The sequence below is a fragment of the Piliocolobus tephrosceles genome, chromosome 20 (genome assembly GCF_002776525.5).
Source record: "Piliocolobus tephrosceles isolate RC106 chromosome 20, ASM277652v3, whole genome shotgun sequence".
Lineage (NCBI taxonomy): Eukaryota > Metazoa > Chordata > Mammalia > Primates > Cercopithecidae > Piliocolobus > Piliocolobus tephrosceles.
Window position 1 is genome coordinate 19879920 of NC_045453.1, and position 27616 is coordinate 19907535.

At 45.5% G+C, this 27616-nt stretch overlaps 1 protein-coding gene across 2 annotated transcripts in view; it reads left to right on the plus strand.

Moving 5' to 3' along the window:
* Positions 1-27616, plus strand: part of EYA2 (EYA transcriptional coactivator and phosphatase 2) — a 298967-nt gene that overhangs the window by 193043 nt on the left and 78308 nt on the right. For both annotated transcript variants that reach the window (XM_023192487.1, XM_023192486.2), the window contains exons 8-9: positions 104-246; positions 8206-8289. In XM_023192487.1, coding sequence (XP_023048255.1) covers positions 104-246; positions 8206-8289 — 227 coding nt within the window. The remainder of the gene's footprint in view (positions 1-103; positions 247-8205; positions 8290-27616) is intronic.

The window sequence follows — 27616 nt, forward strand, 5'->3', positions numbered from 1 at the left end:
GGAACCCAGTGCTCTGGAGCTAGACGGAGCTGGTGGGATATTTCCCAAGAGGAGACACCCAGCAAAGCTTCTGATTTGTCCACGATTCCCTTTCTTACCCCAGGTGAATACAACGCACACAACGGACCTTCCACACCAGCAAAAGAGGGAGACACAGACAGGCCGCACCGGGCCTCCGACGGGAAGCTCCGAGGCCGGTCTAAGAGGAGCAGTGACCCGTCCCCGGCAGGGGACAATGAGATTGAGGTAATCCAAAGGGCCTGTGTGTGACTTGGTGAATGTAATCTCCATCTGAGGCCTGAACAAGAGTGGAGACAGAGTTTTCTCCAAGTACTTGGGGGAGAATCGCCCTTTGTAAAGCAGGGAAGCATGAGGTTGTCCAAGCAGGTAGCCCTGGGGCCAGGACAGAAGAGCAGTTCTCAAACTGAAGCAGCGTCAGAATCACCTGGGGGGTGGTGCTTCTGAAATGGGGGATTGCTGGGCCTCAGCCCTAGAGTCTCCAGTTCAGTAGATCTGGGGCAGAGCATGAGAATTTGTGTTTCTGACAAGCCCCCGGGTGATTATGATGCTCTGGGTTGAGGACCACGCTCTGAGAGTCCCTGATAAAGAAGAGAATGGGCCTCCGACCTTCCAGCTGGGTTAGAGTGGGTCTGTACCCTGGTTATACAGCAGAATCATCTGGGATGCTCTTTAAAAAACAGATACCCTGGCAGCATCCCAGACCAATTGAAAAGACTCACTGGAGGAACTAGGGAGTGGAGGGGAGTTTTAAACATTCTCCATGGGGATTCTAATAGGGTTTAGAAATTGGTCTGTGTGGAGGCTGGCTCAAATGAGTGGGCCTCTATTTCTGGAATTCTGACTTCTCAGAAAGGGCTCTCTACCTGGGCTGCACACGACAGTCACATAGGGGCTTTGAGAAACCTTCATTATCAAGCTGTACCCCAGACCAATTAAATCCGATTCCCTGAGGGTGGAGGCCAGGCATCAGTGTTTTTAAAACTCCCTGGGTGATTCCCGTGTGCAGCTGAGGCTGAGAACTAGTGGTCAGGGATGCTCCAGTCTTTTTTTTTTTTTTTTTCTTTTTTTGAGGCAGAGTCTCGCTCTGTCACCCAGGCTGGAGTGCAATGGCGCAATCTCAGCTCACTGCAACCTCCACCTCCCAGGTTCAAGCGATTCTCTTGCCTCAGCCTCCTGAATAGCTGAGATTACAGGCACACACCACCATGCTCAGCTAATTTTTGTATTTTTAGTAGAGATGAGGTTTCACCATGTTGGCCAGGCTGGTCTTGAACTCCTGCGCTCCTCAACTGACCTACCCATCTCGGCCTCCCAAAGTGCTGAGATTACAGGAGTGAGCCACCACACCCAGACTTTTTTTTTTTTTTAATCAGGTGTACATGAGGTTTTCAACAGAATGCTATAGGATACACACAGATAGTAAGATGATAATCATCATGAAACAGATTACCAAGTCTACCATCTCACAAAGTTACTTTTTCTGTCTGACAAAAGCAGCTAAAATCTACTTATTTAACAAAAATCCCTAATACAATAAAACTTTATTAACTCTAATTCTTGTGTTGCACATTAGATCTCTATACTTGTCATTTGTTATGCAAGTGTAGTATTATTGGCCGGGTACTGACATTTTCCCAAAAACAAAACAGCATGCCTAGGGGAGGGTACCAGTAGAAATAGGGAAAATGGATGCCCCCAAACCAGAAGTAAGCTACTATTGTCTTATCAAGGGAGGAAAATAAGCAAACTCACCGGTTTATGCTTCTTTGAAAAAGGCAATCAGGGCCGGGCACGGTGGCTCCAGCCTGTAATCCCAGCACTTTGGGAGGCCGAGGTGGGCGGATCACGAGGTCAGGAGATCGAGACCATCCTGGCTAACACAGTGAAACCCTGTCTCTACTAAAAATACAAAAAATTAGCCAGGTGTGGTGGCGGGTGCCTGTAGTCCCAGCTACTCGGGAGGCTGAGGCAGGAGAATGACATGAACCCAGGAGGCGGAGCTTGCAGTGAGCCGAGATCACGCCACTGCACTCCAACCTGAGCAACAGAGCGAGACTCCGTCTCAAAAAAAAAAAAAGAAAAGAAAGAAAGAAAGAAAGAAGAAAGGCGGTCAGTTGCTGGCCTGAGTGTGCTGGGTGTCTTGGTAGGGTTGTCAGTGCCAGGCAATTCAAGTGCACCAGAGTCACATCCCTATTTACAATCTGTATACTTTATGCGGCAGCTGCAATGCTCAGCCACAAACTCAGACACACTGAGAAGTATCATCTTTGTCATTTCCTTAAAAAGCAACGTGATTTTAACTCTGAGTTCCCATCCCACCCGATGATAAGAAATTTCATTTCATTATTAGGGACCTTCCACTCCCAGGACTATATGAGAATCCAGGAGGTCAAGTGGTCTCAGAAACCAGACCAGCCTCTGACGTCCAGTGTGGCTGGGTGGCCACTGCTGCCTTCATTGTCAAAGCCTGCAGTCGTCACTAAAAGTCCAGCCACTCTCTGATGTTTCCATGCTGTACAATGGGTATGGAAATCCTTGTTGAGCCTGAGAACCTTGAAATATTCGCTACAGTTCTTTGGTTGCAAGCAACAAAAACCAGTTCCGGGCCCAGCACAGTTGCTCACACCTGTAACCTTTACCACTTTGGGAGGCCAAGGTGGGCAGATTGCTTGAGTCCAGGAATTTGAGACCAGCCTGGGCAACATGGCAAAATACCGTCTCCACAAAAAACAAACAAACAAAAAAATTAGCTAGGCATGGTGGCGCACACCTGTAGTCCTAGCTACTCAGGAGGTTGAGGTGGGAGGATAGATTGAGCCCAGGAGGTGGAGGCTGCAGTGAGCCATGACCACACCACTGCACTCCAGCCTGGGTGACAGATTGAGACCCTATCTCAAAAAAAAAAAAAAAAAAGAGAAAAACAGAAGAAAGAAAAAAGAAACCAGTTCTGGTTAGTTAAGCAAAAATGAATTTACCAGGAAAGGACAATGAGAGGAGGCCATAAAACTAAGTTTAGAAAGAAAGTAACAAAACGTTGTTGAGAAATCTGGGAATGCCAGAAAGCAAACCATTTTAGAGTGCATGCCATGTCCTTCAGTGTCCGTTTCCAAGGAGACAGCATCCCAGTGGCCTAGCTTGGGTCTTATACTTGCCCCTTAATTGACAGCCCCACCAAAATAGCACACAATGGGGAAGGAAAACTAGGATGCTCTTATCGGAAGCCCTGAGGATGGAAGCTAGGGGTGGGGACCGGGGCCTCCAAGCAACACATGCTGACTTCAGCATCTTCAGGGTATTTGATATGTAGCCAGTGGTCCCTAGTTCACCTGTAGCAGTCGTTTATAGCTGGGGTGGGTTCTGATCACCCTGGAAGGTATTAAATATCCTGAACATCATGCTTGGTGCCCTATATTTGGTCAGCCTCCTGAGGTCTACCAGCAGCCTTAATGCATGCTAGAGACCTGGTGCAGAGCAAGTGTTCCTACTGGTCCTGGGGCCATTCTCAGTCCAGGGAATTCTGTTCTTGCCTTTTGCCTTATTCTTAAAGCTCCATCCTTCCCCCAAATAGAGATTTTTGCACAGTCCCTTCAGTGGGTTTAGGCCTTTGCAAAAGGCTGAAAGAAAACGTATTGGCGTCAGGTTGTACTTGCTGTCTGCCTTCCCATATTCCTAGGATCTCCTACCAGCTTGAAGTTGCAGAGCTTCGAAAACACAGTCACACATACATAATATTTCATCCCCCCAAGAAAATCATTCAGTCACTTAACATGTTTTCTGCTCTCCGTAGGGGAACGGCAGGGGTAGAGAGAGATTTTTCCATTAAACTGAGAAAGAGGTGGAAAGGGTTATGGCATGGAAGTCAGGGATTATAGGGTGATATTATTCTGGAAACATCTGCTTCTTGATTTCAGCGTAAGTACCACTGGGCAAGAACTATTGAAAAGGTGTGAGCTGTGTTTCACTTCTGTGCTTAATGTCATCATAGAGGGTTTGCTTGGGTCACACCTCTTAAGTCTTTGGCTGTTTTGCTAATGACTGAAGCCCACGGGAGAGAAATTATGTAGAAGTGGAAAGGAGGAAAATTCTGAGCACGTATTAGTTAAAAATCCTTCAGCTGCACGTACCAGGGACCAACTTGAGCTGCTTAGGTGAAACAGCAGAATTTGTTTTAAGGATGCAGGGCCTCTCTTAGAACTTAAGGGCAGAAGTAAAGTAGAGTATCAGCAAGGCACTGGAACCAGCCAGGGAGACAGGGGCAAGAAACTGCATGTATTTCTTCTCTTCCCACATGCCACAGTGAAGGCGACAGAACTCCCAAATCATAGTGTCCTGGCAGTGCCCTCATGCACTAGTTACTGGACACAGCTCTCCTCTGGGCCTCCTCACTTCTCCTCTCCCTCTGCTCCCAATGAAACCAGGTCCTGGTAAAGTGTTAGTTTCTTTGTATCTTTCACCCTCTGTTCTTGTCTCTGCAGACTGCCTGTCAGGTCCCAGGGTCTGGGTCCAGCCCATGCTGAAGTCCAAGGGGAGTGGGTGAATGGGCAGAAAGAACACTCCGGGCCATAGGCAGGTGAAATGTAGTTTTATTTAGCAGCTTTGTCATCAGCAGCTTTCTCACATTAGCTCTCTCACACTGTCCACCTTTATCTCGGCTGTCTGCTTTGGCTCTTAAGCACGGCAAGCTGTGCCGTGGTTCTCCTCTGTCCATCTGCAAGACAGTCATTCTCCCTTACAGGGGCCAGTAGCTTCCTTCCCTCTCTGGGCACCAGCGCCTGCACAAGAGCCACATTGAGCCAAGCTGAGCCAAGAGCCATGCCTTGTGCACAGTGTCAGCAGGGCAATTATATCTTCCACAGGCAACAGTGACTGCAAGCCAAGTATGAACTTACACAAACAGGTTATTTAACAAGTGGAGGTGTGTGCCTGCACACCAGACTCGCTGAGTCACGCAGGTCTGGATATCCATCTCAGCCTAGTCCTTGCCCAAAGCACATCCATGTGCCTTACACTGCCCTTGTCTCCCCTTCAGATCACATGGCTAAACTTGGCCACCAATAGCGCTCCCCAAAAGACAATTACTTTCCTCCTAGCCCCAATTTTAAATTGCAAAAAAAAGGTCTCTGACCCACCCAGGGTTAAGGAAGCACCCTGGTCTGCACCATGATGGCCTAGGGAATAGGGTCACCTGCAGAATGGCCACCAGGAACTTACCCAGTCAGAATCCAGGATGGTGAGGTAGTGGGAGAAAGGGATGGATTTTTTCAGAAGGGATTTAATGGATAAAGTAAGAGCCTGCACTAAATTTGAAAATATTTGCTGATTTTTAAAAATTCTATTACTGAAATTTCTAAATTTAATTTTCTAAGTTCAACCTCAGTGAATTCAGGTAAGTTAGGACTTGGCATATTTGAATCTCAGAAAGTCCCCTCAAGCACTGATTTTCAAACATTTTTACCATGACCCATAATAAGAAATATACTTACTATGATGGCCCAGCACATATATGCACATAAATATACCTGGTCCAAAAGATTTAAGAAATAATACTTAGCCTTACTAAGTGCTTCAGAAATTCCTGTACGAGAGAATCTGGGATGCTAATACCTTTTTCATTCTAGATATTTCTCTTAACTTTCAAAGGCATGGCAAATGCCATTGTGTTAACACAGCCATTGACCTCCAGAGAGTTTTAAAAGGTGGCCCATTCAAGATTGCAGACTGGGGGAGAGATATTTGCCTCCCCTTCTCAACACCAGCTACAGAGATAGTCAGGTCCTTTGTCCTTGAAAATAAGGATCACTAGAAAAATAAAGAAAATCAACAGTATGAAAAATAAAGAACAACATTAGCCAGGCATGGTGGCTCACCATGCCAGCACTGTGGGAGGCCAAGTGGGGAGGATCGCTTACATTCAGGAATTCAAGAACAGCCTGGGCAACATAGCGAGACCCTGTCTCTACAAAAAGAAAAATCAAAAATTAGCCAGGCATGGTGTCACATGCCTATAGTCCCACTACTCAAGAGACTGAGGTGGGAGGATCGCTTGAGCTTGGAGAGGTCTAGGCTACAATGAGTGATGATTATGCCACAGTACACAGTGAGGCCCTGTCTCAAAAAGAAAAAAATTAATTAAAAAAAAAAGGCCAAGATAAATAAATGGGATAAGTTAGAAGCAAAGTAATTTAAGAAATATAAACTAACTTAGGAAAATTCCAATTGGTTTTCTTATAAAAACTCAAGATCTTACATGTGTAAAATAAGAAGTGGAGGCTACTGGGAAAGGAACACTTGGAAAAAAAGTTATTGGAAATTTTTTAATTACTGCAAAAATCAAAAATTTAATAAGGGTTGTAAGAGAAAGTTTAAGAAATCTCCCAGAACATTGATCAAAAAGACAGATTTATTTTAAAATATTGTATACAAGGAAAGACAATATCAACCCAAAAGGTTTGATTTGACTATTGGGAATTTCACAGAAAGAAAACAGTAGAAAAGATGGGAGAAACTTATTAAAAGAAATAAGAAAATAAAAATTTTCAGATCTGTAGAAAGATGCAAGTCATTGGGTTGAAAATGCTCAAGTGCCAAACAGAATTCATTTAAAAAAAGACCATATCCAGATATATCCTCATGGAATTTGAGGATACCAAGTATAAAGAAAAGATCCTTTAAAATTCTAGAAAGAAAAAAAAAGTAAAACCTACAAGGACTGAGGAACAGTGAAATACCAGATTTCTCATCAGTGACACGGGACACTTAAAAAATAATGATGAAAGAATTCTTTCAAAGATCTAGAGGACATTGTTTTCCAATTGGAATTCTGTACCTGGAGAAACTATAGAGAAAAAAAAAAGATATCATCAGATATTCAAGAATTCAGGAGGATTACTTTCCGTGTGCCATTTCAGGAAAAGCAACTTAAGGATGTACTCAAGCAAAACAAGGAAGAAAACCAAGGAAAAGAAACTTGGGATCCAGAAAACAGTGGATCCAACCCAGAAATACAATGAAGGGAAGTCTGCAGCAAGCCTAAAAATGATCCAGTCCACATTGGAGCTTTCTATCGCTGAGGATAGATATCTCCAATATAGAGTGTGTGGCTGAATTTGACATTTTAATGAAGGTACATTGTTGCAAACAAGAAAAAAAATAATAAATTCTGACAAAAACAAAACAATTACACCAGACAGGTATGATACATATATGAACAAACTGAGATATGACATGATTTTAATTATGATGGGGTACAAGTAAAGATAATGCATACAATGGTAGGGGCACTCTTCTTAAAGTTGATCTGGGGATATGACATTGGACACATAGAGAAGACAATGCAATCTTAGCATATTACTTGGCTCTGTAGTAAACAATAATCACAAAATGTAAATGTATATTACTAGTTACCAACTTTTAAAGTTGCATAGGCAAAGTGCAGAAAATTTAGCCTTAGTTATAAAACCAATGTACAAACCAGTTTATCCTCATTGACTATATGAAAGTAAAGCTGCAGCTGATAGACATTAGAGGGGGAGGATGTATGGGAAAAGGTAGGGACTCCCATATCTATAGCTTCATATTTGTTTACCTTTTTAACCAAGGGAGAATGTCCAAGGAGAATTGGAATAGAGGGATGCACATATGAGAAAAATGTAAGTTTCCAGAGAAAGAACAGAGATTTCCATGAGCTAAACCCTCATCTTTTAAGACGGCCCAGTCAAAAGATACTGTCTCAAGCTGAAAAAATCAGTAAGTCAGGGTATAAATATGTTACTTAGAATTATAGAGGTGATCACCAGACTTGCTAAAAACAGAAATAGTTGAGCGTATGGTGAACAGTGAATTTAAAATGGTAGTATTTCATTTTGTAAAACCAGTTATATGATTTTTGTTGTTGATTTTGGCCTGAATTCTCCTTGTTGAGCTTTTATATGGAAGGCAAGGACAGAGTTCTTGATTCTGACATCTTTTGAGTTGATAAGAGCCCAAAAACTGGGCATCTGAATACACATGACACAGATAAGGTTGGATGGGGATTCATGACACATCAGTGAGTTACATGTTTTGTAACCTAATGATAATGTTTTTCAAGACCTCTTTTCCTCCAAGGGAATGAATTTCTGCAGACATTAAGTCAGATGCAAGTGAGTCCATTTGTCTCCATTCTCTTCCTCTCTTTCATCACAGCGTGTGTTCGTGTGGGACTTGGATGAGACAATAATTATTTTTCACTCCTTACTCACGGGGACTTTTGCATCCAGATACGGGAAGGTAAGAATCCATTTTGTGTCTCTCTCTCTCTCTCTCTCTCTCTCTCTCTCTCTCTATCTCTATCTCTATCTCTCTCTTTGTTTTCAACATGACTGTCTGTCCAGCCAGTTTGTCCTGGGAATTGTAGGGACAGTTTATGAGGCAGCCGCTCCAACAAAAGCTGCCCTTTGGGGTCAGCCCAGGTTTAAAAATTCCTATGGCATTTTCCTTTCCCATGTGAAAATTTAATTAGCTTCCCCTTCTATTGTCTCCCATGCCTTTTCTTCCAACGTTTGAAGCAATCAACATTTACTTGATAGGAAATACACTTGTTGTCTTCAGCTGTCTCCCTTCCTAAAACAGTGGGCTATGCTGCAGCCAAAGTCAGTAATTCTAGCTAGAAAACAAGGTAAAGTACTTTTCTTCTTCCCTGTTGTTTATCCTAGTGTCTCCAGCAGATGAATTTAATTTTCCTTCTGTTTTTTTGAGACAAGGGGGAGGCACTGTCAGCTCCAGTGTGGATCTTAGCAATCATTTTGCAAATGTATCATCAACAAATTATGTCGGGGAACCATCTAGTTAGAATTCTAGGCAAATGCTATTGGCTGATTGGTGGTAGATGGAAGAGACCTTGAAACCACTTTAATAATGCAAAAATGAACTCAACTGCTAAAACCCAAACCTTGCCAATTATTTGGGTTCATCCCATGGGCTACTGAACAGACCACGAGTGGATGCCCTAGACATCTGTCATCTCTTCAGGGGGATGCATGGGGTGGACGGGCAGTACTTAAGATGACAGCCTAGTTTTCATCTCCTCAGAGGTGAGTGACCCACTGGCAGCTGCTTCCACGCATGGGTAGGAACCTTGAGACTTGCCAGCGCCTGGAAAATATTTCTGTTTCTGTTTAGAGACCAGGAATATGATTTGACATCACTTCATGGCTTTTCCAGCTGCTCATGTTTTTTATGGGGGTATAACAAGCTGGATGTGTAATTAGCAAGATAGATTTATCGTCTGCCATTATGTTGTAAAGAATATAAAAATGGTGTTGGTGGTGCAGAAACCTCTTGCCGTGTAGGAATGCTGTTAATATGTCTAGCAGTGCCTGTGGGAAATCCGGCATGCATTTTTGGACCATGCACAGCTTAGGGAAAAGATGGCAGAGTCAAGAGCTGCTGAAAACACTGAAGAATGGGCTCCGCAGCCATTGCAAAAATTTGGGCTATCCCACAGGGGCCACAGTAGTAAGTTGCCCACTAAGTCGCAGTGTTTTATGGTTTTCCTAATCACTCCTGTAAAGTCACCTCCAATGAGACACAGGCACTCACTCGTCTTGCCCTTAGAGGCAGCCTGCTGTGAAGTTCCATAGCTCCATGCAACAACTCAGTATGGATTGCATAGGGATGTGTGATCTTGGATATGATTTTTGTATCTGTGTCTCACCAGCACTCCTTAAACCGAACTGTGGGCTCCCTCAAGTCAGGGACAAAGCCCTGAGTTCTTTCTGGGCCCTATGTCCCCTGGCCCATGCCATTCTTCACTGCCAGCCACCTCTCTCCCACCTCACCACCCAATTCCAGCCATCTTCACCTTCAACTCGGCTTCCTATCTGGTCTCCCAGCTTCCACTCTTGCCCACTGCAGCCCCCTACATTGGAGTCACCCTCAAATACAAGCTTGACCATATCTCTCTCCAGCCAAAAATTCTTCAGTGGCTTCGCCATTGACAAGCCTACCCCCAGCCTCTGAGGCTCTTCATGAGTGGCCTCCTGCCCTACTCTCCAGCCTCCTTTCCTGCTACTTACCCTGAGTTGTTTCCAGTCCTTGAACCTGCCACATTCTCTCCCATCGCTGCTGGGTTTCTCCCAGAAGATCCTGAGACAAGGAGTGAGTGTGGGTAGTCTATCTGGGAGGTAATCCCAGGAAGCACCGGGCACAGAGTGGGGAATTCAGGCAAGGAGGGAAAGGAAGCCAATACAGATTACACAAATATAATAGTTACTGCCGTGGGCGGCTGGGGCTCAGGTCCACCAGGGGCAGTGTTAACCCACCCAAGGAGTGAGGGAGCTGGGATATTTACCTGCAAATTCCCTTCCATCAAGGGTTGAAGGCTTTTCCTGGGAATTGTCTCCCTGCACTTCTGGCCTGTCACCAAGAAGCCGCAGGGGGCAACCTTGGTGGCTCACATCTATAATCCTAGCACTTTGAGAGGCCGAAATGGGAGGATTGCTCCAGCCTGGGCAACATGGTGAGACCCCATCTCTTTAAAAAACTTAAAAATTAGCCTGCTGTGGTGGTGTGTACCTTTAGTCCCAGCTACTCAGGAGGCTGAGAAGGGAGGATTGCTTGAGCCTGCAGTGAGCTGTGACCGCACCACTGCACTCCAGCCTGGGCAACAGAGGAAGACCCTGTCTCAATCAATCAATCAATCAATAAAAAGAGAGCCCCAGGGTAGAGCATCAGAAATGCTAACTGTGGAAGGCTTCTTCATATATGTACAGGAATGGTGATAGTTGAGAGGATGTGGAGCAGGGGCACACTGGAAGCCTCTACTATCATCTAAAATGTTCTAGAATGTTCTTTTATTGAATTAAATCCTACTTATCTTTAAGTTCTCATTTAAAATGTAGTTTCCTCCAAAAAGCCTTTCCTCACTACTCCTCTCCGTCTAAATTGCATCTCTCCTTATAACCATGTTTTCCATTCATGTCATAATTATGTTTGTTGTACATCTTCCTTCTAGACTATAAGCACCATAAGGGCAGAGACCACGAACATTGTTTTTTATCTCCCCAACCACACACAGTGCACAGGGCAGAACTGCTCAATAAATATTCGTCAAATGAATGAATCAGGGCAATCCCCTAGAATGTTAAGCTGCATGAGGACAGGGACCTTTTGTTTGGTTTTGTTGTGTTCATAGCTTTATCACCAGTGCATGGAACGGTGTCTTTCACTTAGTAGGTGTCAAGTAAATATTTGTTAAACGAAGGAAGGAAGGAAGGGAAATAGTATCAAAACAGAAATTTTTAACTGGTGGCCACTGACCAAATTCATACTGCAGATATTTCTCTTTGGCCCCCAGAGTGTTTGAAAAAATGTGAATGTGTCGCCAACATTTAAAAATCAGGAGATTGCACAGACCAAAACAATCTAGATTTCCAGCTCTTCTTGAAAAATTAGGAATCTGGCAATCCTGTGTTCCCCTGGGGCAGCAATCAACAGGAGCAGAGGAGGACTGCCCTCTTAGAGGGGGCGGACATTCTCCAGCCCATCACAGCCCCCACCTGGCCTGGTTAACCCATTCTTGGGACTCTCTGGCCCCATTGGTATCTGAGTTTCAACATCCATCCTAGAATTACAGAATCATAGAAGATTAGAGCTGGAAGGACTTGAGAGACCATCATGTTCAGTTAGTGTCCATTGTCCATAAGGAGAAACTGAGGCTCAGAGGGAGTAAGATTATCCAAGAAAGCATGAGAATCAGACTCAAGCTCACCTGCCTTCCTGTGTGACCTCTGGATGTCCAGGGAAAACTGAGGTGAAAAGCTCTTGGAGCACCCAGATCACCTGTGCCATCTTCATGACTCTCCTAGAATTTTCCATTCCCTCCTCCAGCTCTCACTAAGGTGAGGAATGAGTGTTTTCATTTGCTAAGTCTAGCAACTTTCAGAGAGACCCAAAATAATTGTGACTTAAACAAGATGCAAGTTTATTTCACTCCCCAGCAGTTCAGATGGAAGCAGTTCAAGCTGGGGAAACTGCTGTGCAGCACCAGAGACCACAGCCTCTACAGTCTTGTTCCCTGCCATTTTTTGGAGTGTCACCTGCATTGGCAAGATAAATTGTAGCTTACCCCCATGTCTGCATTCCAGCCAGTAAGAAGCAGGGATAGGAAAAGGAGGACTTGCCTCTCTCTTTTGATATTTTTATTTTCTTGCCCCTCTTTTTTTATTATTTTTATTAATTTTTTTAGAGACAGGGTCTTGCTCTGTTGCCCAGGCTAGAGTGCAGTAGCACAGTCATAGCTCACTGTAACCTCAAACTCCTCACTCAAGTAATCCTCCCACCTCAGCTTCCTGAGTAGCTGGGACTACAGGCAAGTGCCACCATGCCCAGCTAATGTGTGAAAAATTTTTGTAGAGATGCGGTATCACTGTGTCGCCCAGGCTGGTCTTGAACTCTTGGGCTCAAGTGATTCTCTCACCTCAGCTTCCCAAAGTTCTGGGATTACAGGCCTGAGCCACCACACTCAGCAAGCCCCTCTTTTTTAAAGACCAGACTCAGAAGTTGCAGGCATCACTTCTGCTCTTATCCTATTGGGCAGAACTTGGTCAGGTGGTCTCATCTAGCTGCAAGGGAGTCTGTGAAATGTAGTCTTTATTTGAGGCAGTCATGGCCAGTTAAAATTTAGAGACTCTATTACTCAGAGAGAAAAGAAGAATGGGTATTAGAGGACAACTAGCAATTTCTAGCCCAAAGTACCATATAGTAAAAGGCAAAACAATTAAATAGAAAACTAATGAGGAAAAATAAAATTAGTTATGTTTGAGAGGCCTAAGGGGCCACAAGATTTGTCAGTCTGAAGCTCCAGAGAGAGGTCTGCACTATGGCTCTAAGCTTGGATGTCAGAGAAGTAATAAGGATCTAGAGGAGAACTGTGGGCCCCATTTTGCAGACAGAGTAACTGAAGTTATGTAGTTGGTGGGATATTCATGACAGAACCAAAACTCATGGCCTCAGCTTCTGGCTCACAGTTCTTTCTCTCTGTACTTCCCCGGCACTGCAGCCATGTGAAACTTGTAATTAATAGCCGTCATCAAGTATAAGACTCAGTTTGAAGTACAACATATTTAAGCTACAAAGAAAATTTATTGGAGCACAATAATTGAAAAACCCAGGGATACCTAGGATTCAGGTCTGGCTGGATCTAGATGTTTAAGCAATGTTCTTAGGTCATTCTGTATCTCTCAGCCAATTTTCTCCATGTGGTAACTCCCTCTCAGCAATCCCAACTAAAAACTGGAAACTTCTAGTACCCACATTCCAGCACAATTTCTAGGCTTGAATCTCAGTGTCCCAAACTGGGTCACATGCCCATCCATACGCCAACCTCTGTAGCTCTGATTGGCCAGCCAAATCAAGAGCCCACTCCTGGCATGGGAATGGAGGGGCAGATCAGCTCCACCACAACCAAATAGAGTGAGGAGGGGGATGGTCCCCCAAGGGAAACTGGAGTAATCCTTCCAGAAGAGCATGAAGGCCATGGATGTGCAGTGAATGGGCACTGGATGCCAGGATCCCCTGAACATCCATGACAAGAACCAGCAACACTTTGCTTGTGGCCATCATGCTGCGCACCATGCAGAAAGCCAAAATCATTAATAGTACCAGCCAGATGGGGGACTTGCTGTTTATTTGGGGAACTGAGACCAACAAAGCTAAAATGATTGGGAAATGATTCAAAATAGGGTGTTTGAATTTTAAGACAGAAACTGGGCTGCCTTCCTGTTCCCAATCAAGGGATGTGCTGCTTGAGGCTGTCATCTCTTCACTTCCTTTCCATTTCTTCCTCCCCAGTGCTCAGAGCCAGAACATCCCTTTGGTAGCTGTATCTCCCAGCATCTTGTGGATCCATTAGAAATTCCCTGGAGAGCTGGAGCAGCCAGTGACTGCCGCCTCTTTCCTAACCCCTCCTTTCCCCTACCACCCTCCTCCGCAGTCTCTGAACTCTGTTTTTTTCCAGCTGGTATTAGGCAAATGCAGGGTGGTCAAGAGCCTTTGCCTGTGGCCAGGAAGGGATTCTAAAAGGGATTAGTCAGCTTTCCTCCAGGGATTCCCGGGGAGTCGCCCTGATTCCTCCTTTTGTGCCTTGCCTTCTAGGCAGCCCACTACCAATATGAAGCTCAGCTCCAGGACCTGTTGTTGTTAATAACAGTTTTATTGAGATACAATCCACATATCATAATTTGCCCTTTCAATGTGTACAATTCAGTAATTTTTAGTATGTTCACACAGTTGTACAACCATCACTTGAGAGGGAGAAAAGAAGAATGGGTATTAGAGGACGACTAACAATTTCTAGCCCAAAGTACCGTATAGTAAAAGAAAAAACAATTAAATAGAAAACTAATGAGGAAAAATAAAATTAGTTATGTTTGAGAGGCCTAAGGGACCACAAGGTTTGTAGGTCTGAAGCCACTCTAATTTAGAATATTTTCATCACTCCAAAAAGAAACCCTATACTCATTAGCAGTCACCGCCCCCCCCCCATTTCCTCCTCCCCCTAGCCCCTGACAACCACTAATCTACTTTCTTTCTCTGCAGATTTGCCTCTTCTGGATATTTCATGTAAAGGGAATCACACAGTACATGTGATCATATGTGTTGTAGCATGTATCAGTACTCTATTCCTTTTTATGGCCACATAATTTTCCATTGTGTATTAGTCCATTTTCACACTGCTATAAACGAATATTCGAGACTGGGTAATTTATAAAGGAAATAGGTTAAATCGATTCACAGTTCTGCATGGCGGGAGAGGCCTCAGGAAAGTTAGTGATCATGGCGGAAGAGGAAGCAAACACTTCCTTCTTCACAAGTCAGTAGGAGAGAGAAAGTGCAGAGTGAAGGGGGAAGACCCCCTTATAAAACCATCAGACCTAGTGACAACCCACCCACCACGAGAACAGCATGGGGGAAACCACCCCCACAATCCAGTCACCTCCCACGAGGTTCCTCCACCAACAACGTGGGGATTACAATTTGGATTATGATTCAAGATGAGATTTGGGTTGGGACACAGAGCCAGACCGTATCACATTTCATGGATAAACTATATTTTGTCTATCAATTTATCAGTTGGATAGTTGAAGTTTGGACCATTATGAGTAATGCTGCTATGAACGTTGGCATACAAGTATTTGCATGTGCATATGTTTTTAATTCTCTTAGGTATATGCCTAGGAGTGGAATTGCTGGGCCACATGGTAACTCTAGATTTAACACTTTTAAGGAACAGCCAGATTATTTTCCAAAGTGACTGTATCATTTTACATTCCCATCAGCCATATAAAATGGCTCCAGTTTCTCCACATCCTCATCAATATATTGTTGTCTATCTTTTTGGCTATAGTCCTAGTAAGTATGAAGTGGTATCTCATTGTGGGTTTGACTGGCATTTCCCTAATAATGTTGACAAATGACTAGTGATGTTTTTATGTGCTTATTGGCCATTTGTATATCTTCTTTGGAAAAATATTTATTCAAATCTTTTGCTCATTTTTAATTGGTTTGTCTTTATATCATTATAAGAGTTTTTATATATCTGGATACCAGTCTGTTGTCAGATATGTGATTTGCAGATATTTTCTCTCTCATTCTGTGAGTTGTCTTTCCATTTTCTTTGTGGTGTCCTTTGAAATACCAAGCTTTTTATTTTTATGAAGTGCAGTTTATGTATATTTTCTTTGTTTACTTTTGCTTTTGGTGTCATATCTGAGACCCTATGGCTTAACCTAGGTCATGGAGATTTACTCCTGCACTTTTTTCTAAGAATTTTCTTATTTTAGCTCTTACATTTAGGTCTATGATCCATTTCGAGTTACTTTGCCTGTATGATGTGAGGCAGGGGTGCAACCTCATTCTTTCACCTATGACTATCGAGTCGTCCCAGTAGCATTTGTTGGGAAGACTCTTCTTTCCCCCACTGAATTGTCTCAGCATCCTGTCAGAAAATCAATTGACAGCCAGGCGCAGTGGCTCACACCTGTAATCCCAGCACTCTGGGAGGTCCAGGCAGGTGGATTACATGAGGCCAGGAGTTCAAGACCAGCCTGGCCAACATGGTGAAACTCCATCTCTACTAAAAATACAAAAATTAGCCAGATGAGATGGTGCACGTCTGTAACCCCAGCTACTTGGGAGGCCTAGGCATGAGAATTCCTTGAACCCGGAAGGTGGAGGCTGCAGTGAACCAAGATCGTGCCATTGCATTCTAGCCTGGGCGACAGAGCCAGACCCTATCTCAAAAATTAAAAAAAAAAATCAATTGGCCATAAATATGTTTATTTCTTGACTCTTAATTTTATCCCATAGATCTGTATGTATGCCCTTATGCCAGTACCACAGTGTCTTGATTACTATAGCTTTGTAGTAAGTTTCCAAAATGGAAACTAACAGTCCTCCAGCTTTGTTCTTATGACCGGTCTTGACCTTTATAATTGGCATCTCCATTGGTTTTACTTTTTGTGGTTTCAACACAGCCTTTGCATTTGCTGTTGTTCTCTGTGCCAGGAATGCCCATCTCCCCATTTTCTACATGGCTCCTTTATTCACGAATCTGCCCAGTGGCTGGGCACAGTGGCTCACGCCTGTAATCCCAGCACTTTGGGAGGCTGAGGCAGGCAGATCACTTGAGGCCAGGAATTCAAAACCAGCCTGTCCAACACAGTGAAACCCTGTCTCAACTAAAAATACAAAAATTAGCTGGGCATGGTGGTGGGCACCTATAATCCCAGCTACTCGGGAGGCTGAGACAGGAGAATCACTTGAACCTGGGAGACAGAGGTTACAGTGAACCGAGATCACACCACTGAACTCCAGCCTGGGCGACAGAGCAAGACTGTGTTTCAAAAAAAAAAAGGAACCTGCCCAAATGTTTCCTCATCAAACAAGCTTTATCACCACCTGATGCATTAAATATGCATTATTTATTACCTGCCCTCTCCAACACACGCACATTTGAATGTAAACTGTATGAAAACAAGCACCAGGGCCAGGATTAGCATTTTGTAGGCACAAAATTTAAGTGGGTACTGAAAAACAGAGTAATCAAGCTCAATCATATTTTAATGCAATATTTTAAAAATCAAAATTGATGCCAAAAAATTGATCATGAAAGAAAATCAAAATGTAAATAAAGACCAGTGGTTGTGTGTGTTACAGCCCTGCGTTATTATGCAATGGGAACAGTTTCCAATCAGCCCCTGACTCCCTGGCCCGAGCGGCTGTTACCTCTCCACAAGGCAGGTTTATGAGCCTTGGCAATGGTGGGAACAGATTGGCCAACAAGGGGCTTTAAATATAGTCATCTTTTGGTTTTTGGTTTTTGTTTTTTTTACTGTAGAGCTTTTATTAACTTTTTCCACTTGAGTCAAAATACAGAAAAATGTTTTGATAAGTGTATGTAGGGGCCACATTTTTCCTTTTGCCTCAGGCCCTGTGGCTTGGCCTGGCATGGTAGGCACCAGGGTGGTCTGCCTCCCAGCTGTAGCCCCCGAACCTAGCACAGGGCCTGGCACATGGTAGGAGCTCAGTAAATGTTTGTTGGTTACATGACTGTAATCAAGGGAATATTTTAAATGTTAGTAGCAGGGAGGGATCTCCACCCACACAGCGTGTATGAAATAGAATTTTGGTTTTCTGTAGTGCAGTAAAATTCCTAGTTCCAGCCTTTGTTCTGCTGGGTTCTTTTTCCTTCCTCCCCAGGTTATATCAGACTTCCAGGGAGGTCACAAAGCACCCAGGGACTGGGTGAGAGCTCATGGACCACGAGTCCTCTGTGCACTTGTGACACTGCTGACATGTGTCTGATTCCTGTCCCTAGGCGTGCTTCAGGTCTGGTGGGATCTGGAATCTCAGTGAGGCTAGCTGTGGTCATATCTGCCTGACCCCTGGCCCAGACCGTCACTCTCTTAGGTTTTACTTCCTGGCACACGCGGCAGGGTAGGGAGGCCTCTGAAAATCCCCCTCCATCCTTCAGCTGTTAGAAGTCAGGACAAGAAGCCAATACCGCTTGCTTACCACCCCAAGGCCGAAAAGCTCAAAATCTGCGGCCTTGTGAATGGGAGGCTGGAAAACAGGGAAGTGAGGGAGCAAAAAGAGAGTAACAACTCACGTCTCGCCCATGTCCTTGTTGGCGGATACACCAGATCCTTCAGTGAGCAAACTGGAGTAGAAGGGAGTGTTGGGAAAAGGGAGGCATTTGCAGTTGTCGCAGTGATTGGGGGCACAACAAACCCATGAATCAACCCACCGAGATACCATTAGTGGTCTCCATAGAAATGTATGCATTTCCTCATTTTATTCAACAAATATTTATCAAGTGCCCCCTGCATGCCAGGTATACTGTTCTAAGCCCTGGGGATGCAGCAGGGAACAAAGTCCATTAAAAACTCTGCCCTCATGGAGCTGATATCCTTTTGGAGAGGAGAGAAGATAAGCAAGATGCATAGAAATGCAAGCGGCCAGGCACAGTGGCACACACTTGTAATCCCAGGACTTTGGGAAGCTGAGGCAAGCAGATGACTTGAGGCCTGGAGTTCAAGACCAGCCTGCCCGTTATGGTGAAACCCTGTCTCTACTAAAAATACAAAAATTAGCCAGGTGTGGTGGCACGCACCTGTAGTTCCAGCTCTCTGGGAGGCTGAGGCACAAGAATTACTTAAACCCAGGTGGCAGAGGTTGCAGTGAGCCGAGATCATGCCACTGTACTCCAGCCTGGACAACAGAGTGAGACTCTGTATCAAAAAAAAAAAGAAAGAAAGAAATACAAGGGCAGGCATGGTGGTGCATCCCTATAATCCCAGCACTTTGGGTGGGTGAGACAGGAGGATTGCTTGAGGCCAGGAGTTCAAGACCAGCCTGGGCAACATGAGAGACCCTGTCTCTAAAAAAAGAAAAAGAGAAAGAAAAAACAAAAGAGAAGAAGGAAGAAGAAGAAAAGAAAAAGAAGAAGAGAGAAGAAAGAAGTAGGAGGAGGAAGAGGAGGAGGAGGAGGAAGGGAAGGGAAGAAGAAAGAAGAAGAAATAATAATCCAGAGAAAAAGAGAAGTTGAAATTAAATTTGAGAAAATGTGGCCAGGGAAGGAGGCCGCACAGAGAAGCTAAATTTTGAATAAGGCCTGAAGGAAGTGGAGGAACAGAAATCTAGTGGAAGGCAGAGGGAATGGCACATGCAGAGGCCCTGCAGCAGAAGTTTGCCTGGGGAGTTTGAGGGACAGCAAGGAGGCAAGTGTGGCTGGAGCAGAGCAGACTTTGACTCTGAAGTGGGAGCTGGTGGAGATTTGTAGTAGTCTGCCCTGGTTTCAATATAGTTTGTTGAGCCCCACCAAGTCTCATGTTGAAATTTCATCCCCATTGTCAAAAGTAGGGCCTAAAGGGAGGTGTTTGGATCCTGGAGGCGGATCCCTCATTAATGGCTTGGTGCCATTCTTGCAGGAGTCAGTGAGTTCTCTTAGTTCCCATGAGAACTCGTGGTTGAAAAGAGCCTGGCAGCTCCCTCCCCTCTCTCTCTTCCTCTCTCTCCACATGTGATCTGCACACGCTGGCTCCCCTTTGCTTTCCACCATGAGTGGAAGCAGCCTGAGGCCTCCCCAGATGCAGATGCTGATGCCATGCTTCCTGTACAGCCTGCCAAACTGTGAGCCAAGTAAACCTCTTTTCTTTAACACTTCCCTAGCCTCAGATATTCCTTTATAGCAACACAAATGGATGAAAATGAATCTGAGTTCCATTCTCATTCATCTTTATTTATTTATTTTAGAGACAGGGTCTTGCTCTGTCACCCAGGCTGGAGTGCAGTGGCACGATCATACCTCACTGCAGCCTCAACCTCCTGGGCTCAAGCAGTCCTCTCACCTCAGCCTCCCAAGTAGCTGGGACTACAGGTGCATACCACTGTGCCCAGCTAATTTATTTTTAAGAGAAGAGAGTTCTCACTGGCTGGTCTCAAACTCCTGGGCTCAAGCGATCCTCACACCTCAGCCTTCCAAATTGCTGGGATTACAGGCATGAGCTACCGAGTTCAGCCCGAGTTCCATTCTTAAGGAATCCCTCTGGCTGCTCCCCGGGGAGAGGAAAGTAAAAAGTGACCAGGTTGGAATCCTGGCGATGGGTGAGGAGGCTACTGCGCCAGTTTATCTGAAAGACTGAACAGGTCTTCCTCAGCTTACTCTTCTCTCCACCCAGGGAGTGAAGATGCAGGCGGGGAGGAGCACAGTGGGCTGGGTATATTTTGGAGGCAGACCAGCCACAGATAAAGAAAGTAAAGGGAGTCCTAATTCTCACCACTAAGCTGCAAAGATGCCCTGTTTTCCATCCAGGGTCTCCCCCTGAAGAGACCTGATTGCTTCTCTCCCTGTTGGCAACCAGCCAATTCCTCCAGAACAAATTCCTCAAGCTTTACTGCACATTTCCTATACACCAAGCACTCACTATCAACTTTATTATTTTCTTAAGCCTCAAATGCACAGCATGAGTTATTCATATTCTTTGTCCACACAAGGCCCCTTTCTTGTTTCACGTAGGTACCAATGTGTTTCCTTTTAAACCTATTTGTGCTCCTTTCCCTCCTGTCCCTATATAGCTCAATATATAGCCTTTTGTTTGTTTCCTGTAAAATATACATTCTCTTTTTGTGTGTATTCATTTCTTACGTGTCTAGGTGGCATTGTTTAAATACCCTGTGTTTCTTACCTTTCTCCCTCTGCGCTATGGCTTTACTTATTTATTTCTGAGACAGGGGTCTCGTCATGTTGCCCAGGCTAGTCTGGAACTCCTGGGCTTAAGTAATCCTCCTGCCTCAGCCTCCCAAAGTGCTGGGATTACAAGCATGAGGCACCACACCCTGCCTGCACTGTAGTTTCAGATCCTCCCACATTGTCATACATACAACTCTATCACTCTAACACAACAGTTTTCCACGAGAGGAAGTTTTGGCCCCCAGGGGACATTTGGCAATGTCATAAACGTTTTTGGGAAATGGGGTACTACTGGCATCTAGTGGGTAGAGGCCAAGGATGCTGCTACACATCCCACAATGCACAGGACGGCCCCACAACAGAGGATGATTGAGCCCTCAGGTCCACAGTGCTGCGGCCGGGGGCCTGCATCTGACCGCTGCACAAAGTCCCCGGTGCTCCAGGTCTTCCTTATGCCCCCGTCTTCAGGGAGGACACTCAGGCTTCCCCAGCTCCACATCAGCAGACAGAACTGTGATGAGCGACCTTTATGGACTGCTCTCGCTTTAATCTCTCCTTTAATCCCCACCATGAATCCATAAGGCCCAGCTGCTCCCTTTATACCCATTTCCAGAGAAACTGAGGCCCAGAAAGATGATGTGACTCAGTCATGGTCACCCAGCTTAGGAGGGATGAAAGCCAGGAAGTGGCCCACTGCTCTTTATTTTTTATTTTATTTTTCTGAGACAAGGTCTCACTCTGTCACTCACGCTGAAGCACAGTGGTGCAAACACGGCTCACTGCAGCCTCAACCTCCTGGGATCAAGCGACCCTCTCAGCTCAGCCTCTTGTGTAGCTGGGACCACAGACATGTACCACCATGCCCAGCTAATTGTTTATGTTTTTTGTAGAGACAGGGATCTCACTTTCCCCAGGCTGGTCTTGAATCCTAGGCTCAGATCCCAAAGTGCTGTGATTACAGGTGTGAGCCACCATGTCCGGCCACCCCACTGCTCTTAACCACATAACATGTCCCTGGTGATCCATGTGACTGTCTCAAGGGTAAAAATTAAAAGCCTCTGGAATGAACTGTTCTACTATCTCTTAGCTCACGGAGCACAGGGACTGGGTCTGATGTGTTCACAGCTTTATCCTGATACCCAGCACAGTGCCTGGCACCTCCACTGGACAAATATTTGTTGAATAAACAAATAAACAAAGGGCTGCCAGGTGGGGAGTTTTCACTTGTGTGATGGCAAACACAGCAGAAATAAGATTCCAGGGCATTCCCCCACAAGGGAGCAGACAGCCACGTGTGTGACAAGCAGGGGCCTGGCAGCCTCTGTCTCAGACTGAGATGCTTCGTGCCCACCTAGCCTGGCCTCACCCAGAGCCTGGCCTACAGCAGGGTCTCAGCAAAGGCTTCACAATTTTGTTTTCAGACATTGCATCCATCCCCTCCTTCCTGAAAATGTCTTTGTTCTACTGTCCTTCATGACAGTTTGGCTGCGTCTATAATTTTTGTTTGGAAATAATACTTTTCCTTCATAGTTTTAAGGCATTTTCCCATTGACTCTGGCTTCCAGAGAATAAGTGACAGGTGCAGTTGGTCCTGATTGAAGTAGCTCAGAAGGTGCTGAGAGAGACGTCTTGAAGAAGTGAAATTGATAAAATACCTGGTACATCTGAATGTACTGAGAGGATTTTTTAAAAGATCATTATTAATTCCAGGGGAAAATGAAAGGCATGAAAAGTAATCGTAGTTTACTACCTAGCTTAGCTGTGTTGTCAGTCAGCTACATAACAAATCACCCTAAGACTTAGTGGCATAAAACAATAAGCATTTATTCAGCTCGTGAGATTGTGAGTTGGCAGAGAGGTTCTACTGAGCTAGACTGGACTCTTGCATGTGTCTGCAGGGTCAGCTAGTAGATTAGCTGGTAGAGAATGGCCTCGGCTGGGACAACTTGTCTCTGCTTCATGTAGTCTCTCATCCTCCAGCAGGCAAGTCCAGGCTTTTTCTCATGGCCTAAGCAGTGTTCCTTTCAAGGAGAGAGACCCGTCTTTAGTCCTCCCTTTGGAACTGGCGTGCCATTTGGAACTGGCGTGCTATGAAAGGTGGTCAGCACAGTACCCTGGGGCTTAGAAACGCGCCCAGATCATTTCTGCTGCATTCTGTCAGCAAAAGTAAACATAAGCCAGCCCAGATTTAAATGGAGCGGTAACCCCACCTCTTGAAGGGAGGAGTTTTACTGCCACACTTCAAAGGGTGAAGATGTGAGGACACTGAGTCATCAAAGCAGTCAGCCTGTGCAGTAATCACCGCAGCATGAACTCTGACTACTAACCCAATAAAAGCCATTCACTCTTGGGAAGCCGAGGTAGGCAGATCACTTGAGCCCAGGAGTTTGAGACTAGCCTGGGCAAAATGGCAAAATCCCATCTGTACAAAAAAAAAAAAAATCAAAAATTAGCCAGGCGTAGTGGTGTGCACCTGTAGTCCTAGCTACTCGGGAGGCTGAGGTTAAAGGATCCCTTGACCCCGGGGGTTAGAGGCTGCAGTGAGCCGAGGTGGTGCCACTGCACTCCAGTCTGACCAACAGAGCAAGACCACTGTCTCAAGAAAACAAACAAAGCCATGACTCTATTTAGGAGGAAAAGAGAATGAGAAGGATGCATATGTGTGGTAAAGGTAGCAAGAAGAAAATCGACATTGCCCATAGTGGGATCAAATAATGCCTCAAAGTGAAAAATCAAAAACCGTGTAATTATAACCATGCAATTTAGAGACAGGGCAGTCAGTATGAGGATAAAGAATGAAGGAAAGAGTTGAAGGTGACGACAAAGGGGGAATAGAGGGCATGGCAGGGAAACTGCAGTCTTATAACAAGCCTTGTGGAACCTTTTGAGTATTTAATTTGATAAAAATTAAAACTATTAAAAAGTAAATGATTTAACTTGATTGTATTATGCATATAAAAGAATGAGTTACGCAAGACTACATCTGATCAGTTCCTTCCTGAGAGTAGAGACTGGGCATAGACTGGAGAAGGAAGGTATCCACATGGCTGAGATAGTCAAGGAAGACTTCCCATAAGAGGAGGCATCAGCTGAGACTTCAAAACTAGGCCAAAAAAAAGCACTTAGGCACGTTTGAGAGTTTACAGTTCACTGTTACATTATTTGACTTAATTCCAAAACCACCTTCTTGAGGTGAATAAATCAGGAATTATTGTTACTCTTCTTATTTTGCAAATGAGAGAACAGTTCCAGGGAAGTTGAGGGACTTGCCTGAGGCTCCAGAAGCAGGGAGTGGCTCCAAAAGTTAGATTTTATGTTGACTCTTTTTTTTTTTTTTTTTTTATGTTCATGCTTTCTTTTTTTTTTTTTTTTTTTTTTTTAAGACGGAGTGTTGTTCTGTCACCCAGACTGGAGTGCAGTGATGTCATCTTGGCTCACTGCAACCTCTGCCTCCCAGGTTCAAGTGATTCTCCTGCCTCAGCCTCCCTGGTAGCTAGGATTACAAGCATGCACCACCAGGCCTGGCTAATTTTTGTAATTTTAGTAGAGACGGGGATGTCACCATGTTGACCAGGCTAATCTCAAACCCCTGACCTCAAGTGATCCACCCACCTCAGCCTCCCAAAGTGCTGGGATTACAGGTGTGAGCCACCACGCCTGGCCAGATTTTATGTCCAAATGCAACAAAGGCTGGCTATGGCTAACTTAACCACAAGGAAATTGATTGGGAGGGTGTGAAGGAGTTTTCACGATCTGGGAGGATAATGGGAGGAAGCTCCCTTGGGGCTCCCAAGGAGCAGGAGCTGATGAGGTGGCACCTTTAGGCCTTACAGCTACTGTTTTTTCCCTGAATTGCTCCGGTCCCAGGAGAGAGGGGCTGATCAGCTGTGCCTGGGACCTGTGCCCGCCTCTCAGCTAGGCAGGGTTAGACACTTTGATAGACAGCCCACCAAGCTACCTGCAGTGCGGCAGGCAGTTCCCCATGAGAAACCCAAGGAGCTGTTAGCAGAAAGAACGAGAATGGATGAGAGGTGGAAATGACGGGTGATTGTGCCAGGAGCAGAGCCAGCCTGTGAAAGGTGGGAAGCGCTGTAGCCTGAGCTTAGAAACGAACCCAGATCACACACTTTGTATTCACCCACTGCAAACGTCATTCCCAGGCTGAGATTTCTCTATAGAGAGATATGCTCCGCATCTGCCACCAGCACCCCCCGCCTTAAGGGAAATCCACTCTGCTGAGACACACAGACCATAATGCTTCTGCTTTTCAGAGCGAATCACTGCCTCGAACACAGCTGAGCCCACATCAAATGCCTAGATGTGTGTGTGTGTGTGTGTGTGTGTGTGTATACACCGTGGTTTCAAGGGGGACATCTCCACTGTGCTTCTGGGGTTTCTTATTTAAATGGAACTGGGTGTCATTCAAAGTAGCAGTGGCTGGGGTCACCAAAAGTTCCCTGACTTGTCCTTTTAGTGACCAACTACACAGATATCTGTTTGTTCCATGACTTTTGGACTCATGAGTCAGCTCTTCTGTGGGTGGAGAATGGGCAGAACTCACAGGGAGCCTCAGAGGCTCTCTGGAAGACACGTGTTGGTGTGATGACTGCGGAAACACACCATCCTCTCATCCCTGGGGGCAGGGCCAGGTGAATGCCCATGTCACAGGTGAGAATCCCGAGGCACACCTTGCTGAAGTGCCTGCACTAAAAGCCTCTGGAAAAGGTCTTTCGCATAGGGTTTTCTGTCCCCCTTTAAGGGTGACGTTTTTAGCCTTTCCTCTTCAGAAGACATGAAAAGCTTCAGCCTTGGCCGGGCACGGTGGTTCATGCCTGCAATCCCAGCACTTTGGGAGGCTGAGGCGGGTGGATCACCTGAGGTCAGGAGTTCGAGACCAGCCTGGCCGACATGGTGAAACCCCGTCTCTACTAAAAATACAAAAATTAGCTGAGAGTGGTGGTGTGCACCTGTAATCCCAGCTACTCAGGAGGCTGAGGCAGGAGGATCACTCGAACCCAGGAGGTGGATATTGCAGTGAGCCAAAATCGTGCCATTGTACTCCAGCCTGGGTGACAAGAGCAAGACTCCGTCCAAAAATAACAATAGTAACAGTAATAATAATAAAGCTTCGGCCTCTATCAAAGACACTGAGAGAGTTTGGATATTTGATCACTGCCCCAGTCTCATGTTAGATTGTAATCCCCAGTACTGGAAGTGGGGCCTGGCGGGAGATGTTGGGATCGTGGACACAGATCCCTCATGGCTTGTTGCTGTCTTCACAATAGTGAGTTCTTGTGAGATCTGGTCATTTAAAAGTGTGTGGCATTTCTCCGCCACTCTCCCCCGCTTCCCCCTGCTTTTGCCAGGTGAAGTGCCTGCTCCCACTTGGCCTTCTGCCATGAATCAAAGCTCCCTGAGGCCTCCCCAGAAGCTCAGCAGTCGCCTATGCTGTGCTTATACAGCCTGCAGAACTGTGAGCCAATTAAACCTCTTTTCTTTGTAGATTGCCCAGGCTAAGGTATTTCTTTATAGCAATGCAAGAATGGACTCAGAGATACTTTTGGGCATGCCGAGGCAAGCAGCTGAAGTCTTCATAGCTGAATTTGCTTGCAGGTGGGGCCTCCTGCCCACCTCCCAACTGCCAGAGGGATTGCTTGAAAATGCAAATCAGGCCCTGCAGTGACCCCCCGCTTGCCGCCAGGGAAGCAGACTGCTCCCAAGACCCCCTGCCCAGCTCATCACTGCCATCCTCAGCCATCTTCCCTGGCCATACAGGTGCCTTTACATACCCGGGGCATCAAATTCCCACCTGTCTGGGCCTCTGTGTATGCTATTCTGAATTCTTAGAATATTCTTCATCCTTCTTTTTTACTCCCATTATTCATTTGGGAGGCTCAGCTTTTCTTTCATAACACAGTTCAGAAGTTACTTCCTCAGCAGTCCCCCAGAGTAAGTCAGGTCACCCGTTTTATGCTCACATAATTCTCTTAACTGACCCGTACCCCAACCATCATCATTGCTGTGCCTGTCTCTTGAATCGCATCCCCTTCTCTCCAGCTCCCCACCACCTCCTTCATTTCAGCCTCCTCCTTCCTCTCCACTGGTCTGGACGGCTGTCTCCCTGTTTCCCCTCTGCCTCCCCCACCCTCAGCCTATTGGGCAGCCGAACAGCTGCTTCAAGGGGCAAATGGGATTGTGTCACCTTCTCCATCCTCACCTGGTGGAAAACCCTGCAGTGGTGATCACTGCCCTTAAGGTGAACTCTTCACCATGACTTTGCAGGTCCCGGGAGGTCCAGCCCCTGCCAACCTTGCCAACCTGATCCCTTTCACTCGCCTCCAGCACTGCTGTAGCCTCCTGCTCACATGCACTTCCCACCACAGGGCCTTTGGACACACCGTTGCTCTGCCCAGAACACTCTTCCTACCCTCCCTTAGCCTAACCAGTGCTGCCTGTCCAGTGTGGTATCCTTAGGGATGCTTCCCAATCTTTCCAAGTTGGTTAAAAACCTCCTACTGATGGTTCATAGTGCCACAGGGCTCATAGTAGCACAGTTGCAATTATTTATTTCTGGGTGTGATTATTTGATTATAGAATAACATCATCATCCTTCTTTTTTTTTTTTTTTTTTTTTGAGATGGAGTTTCATTCTTATTGCCCAGGCTGGAGTGCAGTGGTGCAATCTTGGCTCACTGCAACCTCCACCTCCCTGGTTCAAGCGATTCTCCTGCCTCAGCCTCCCGAGTAGCTGGGATGACAGGCACCCGCCAATATGCCTAGCTAATTTTTGTATTTTCAGTAGAGACTGGGTTTCACCATGTTGGCCAGGCTGGTCTCAAACTCCTGACCTCAGGTGATCCACCC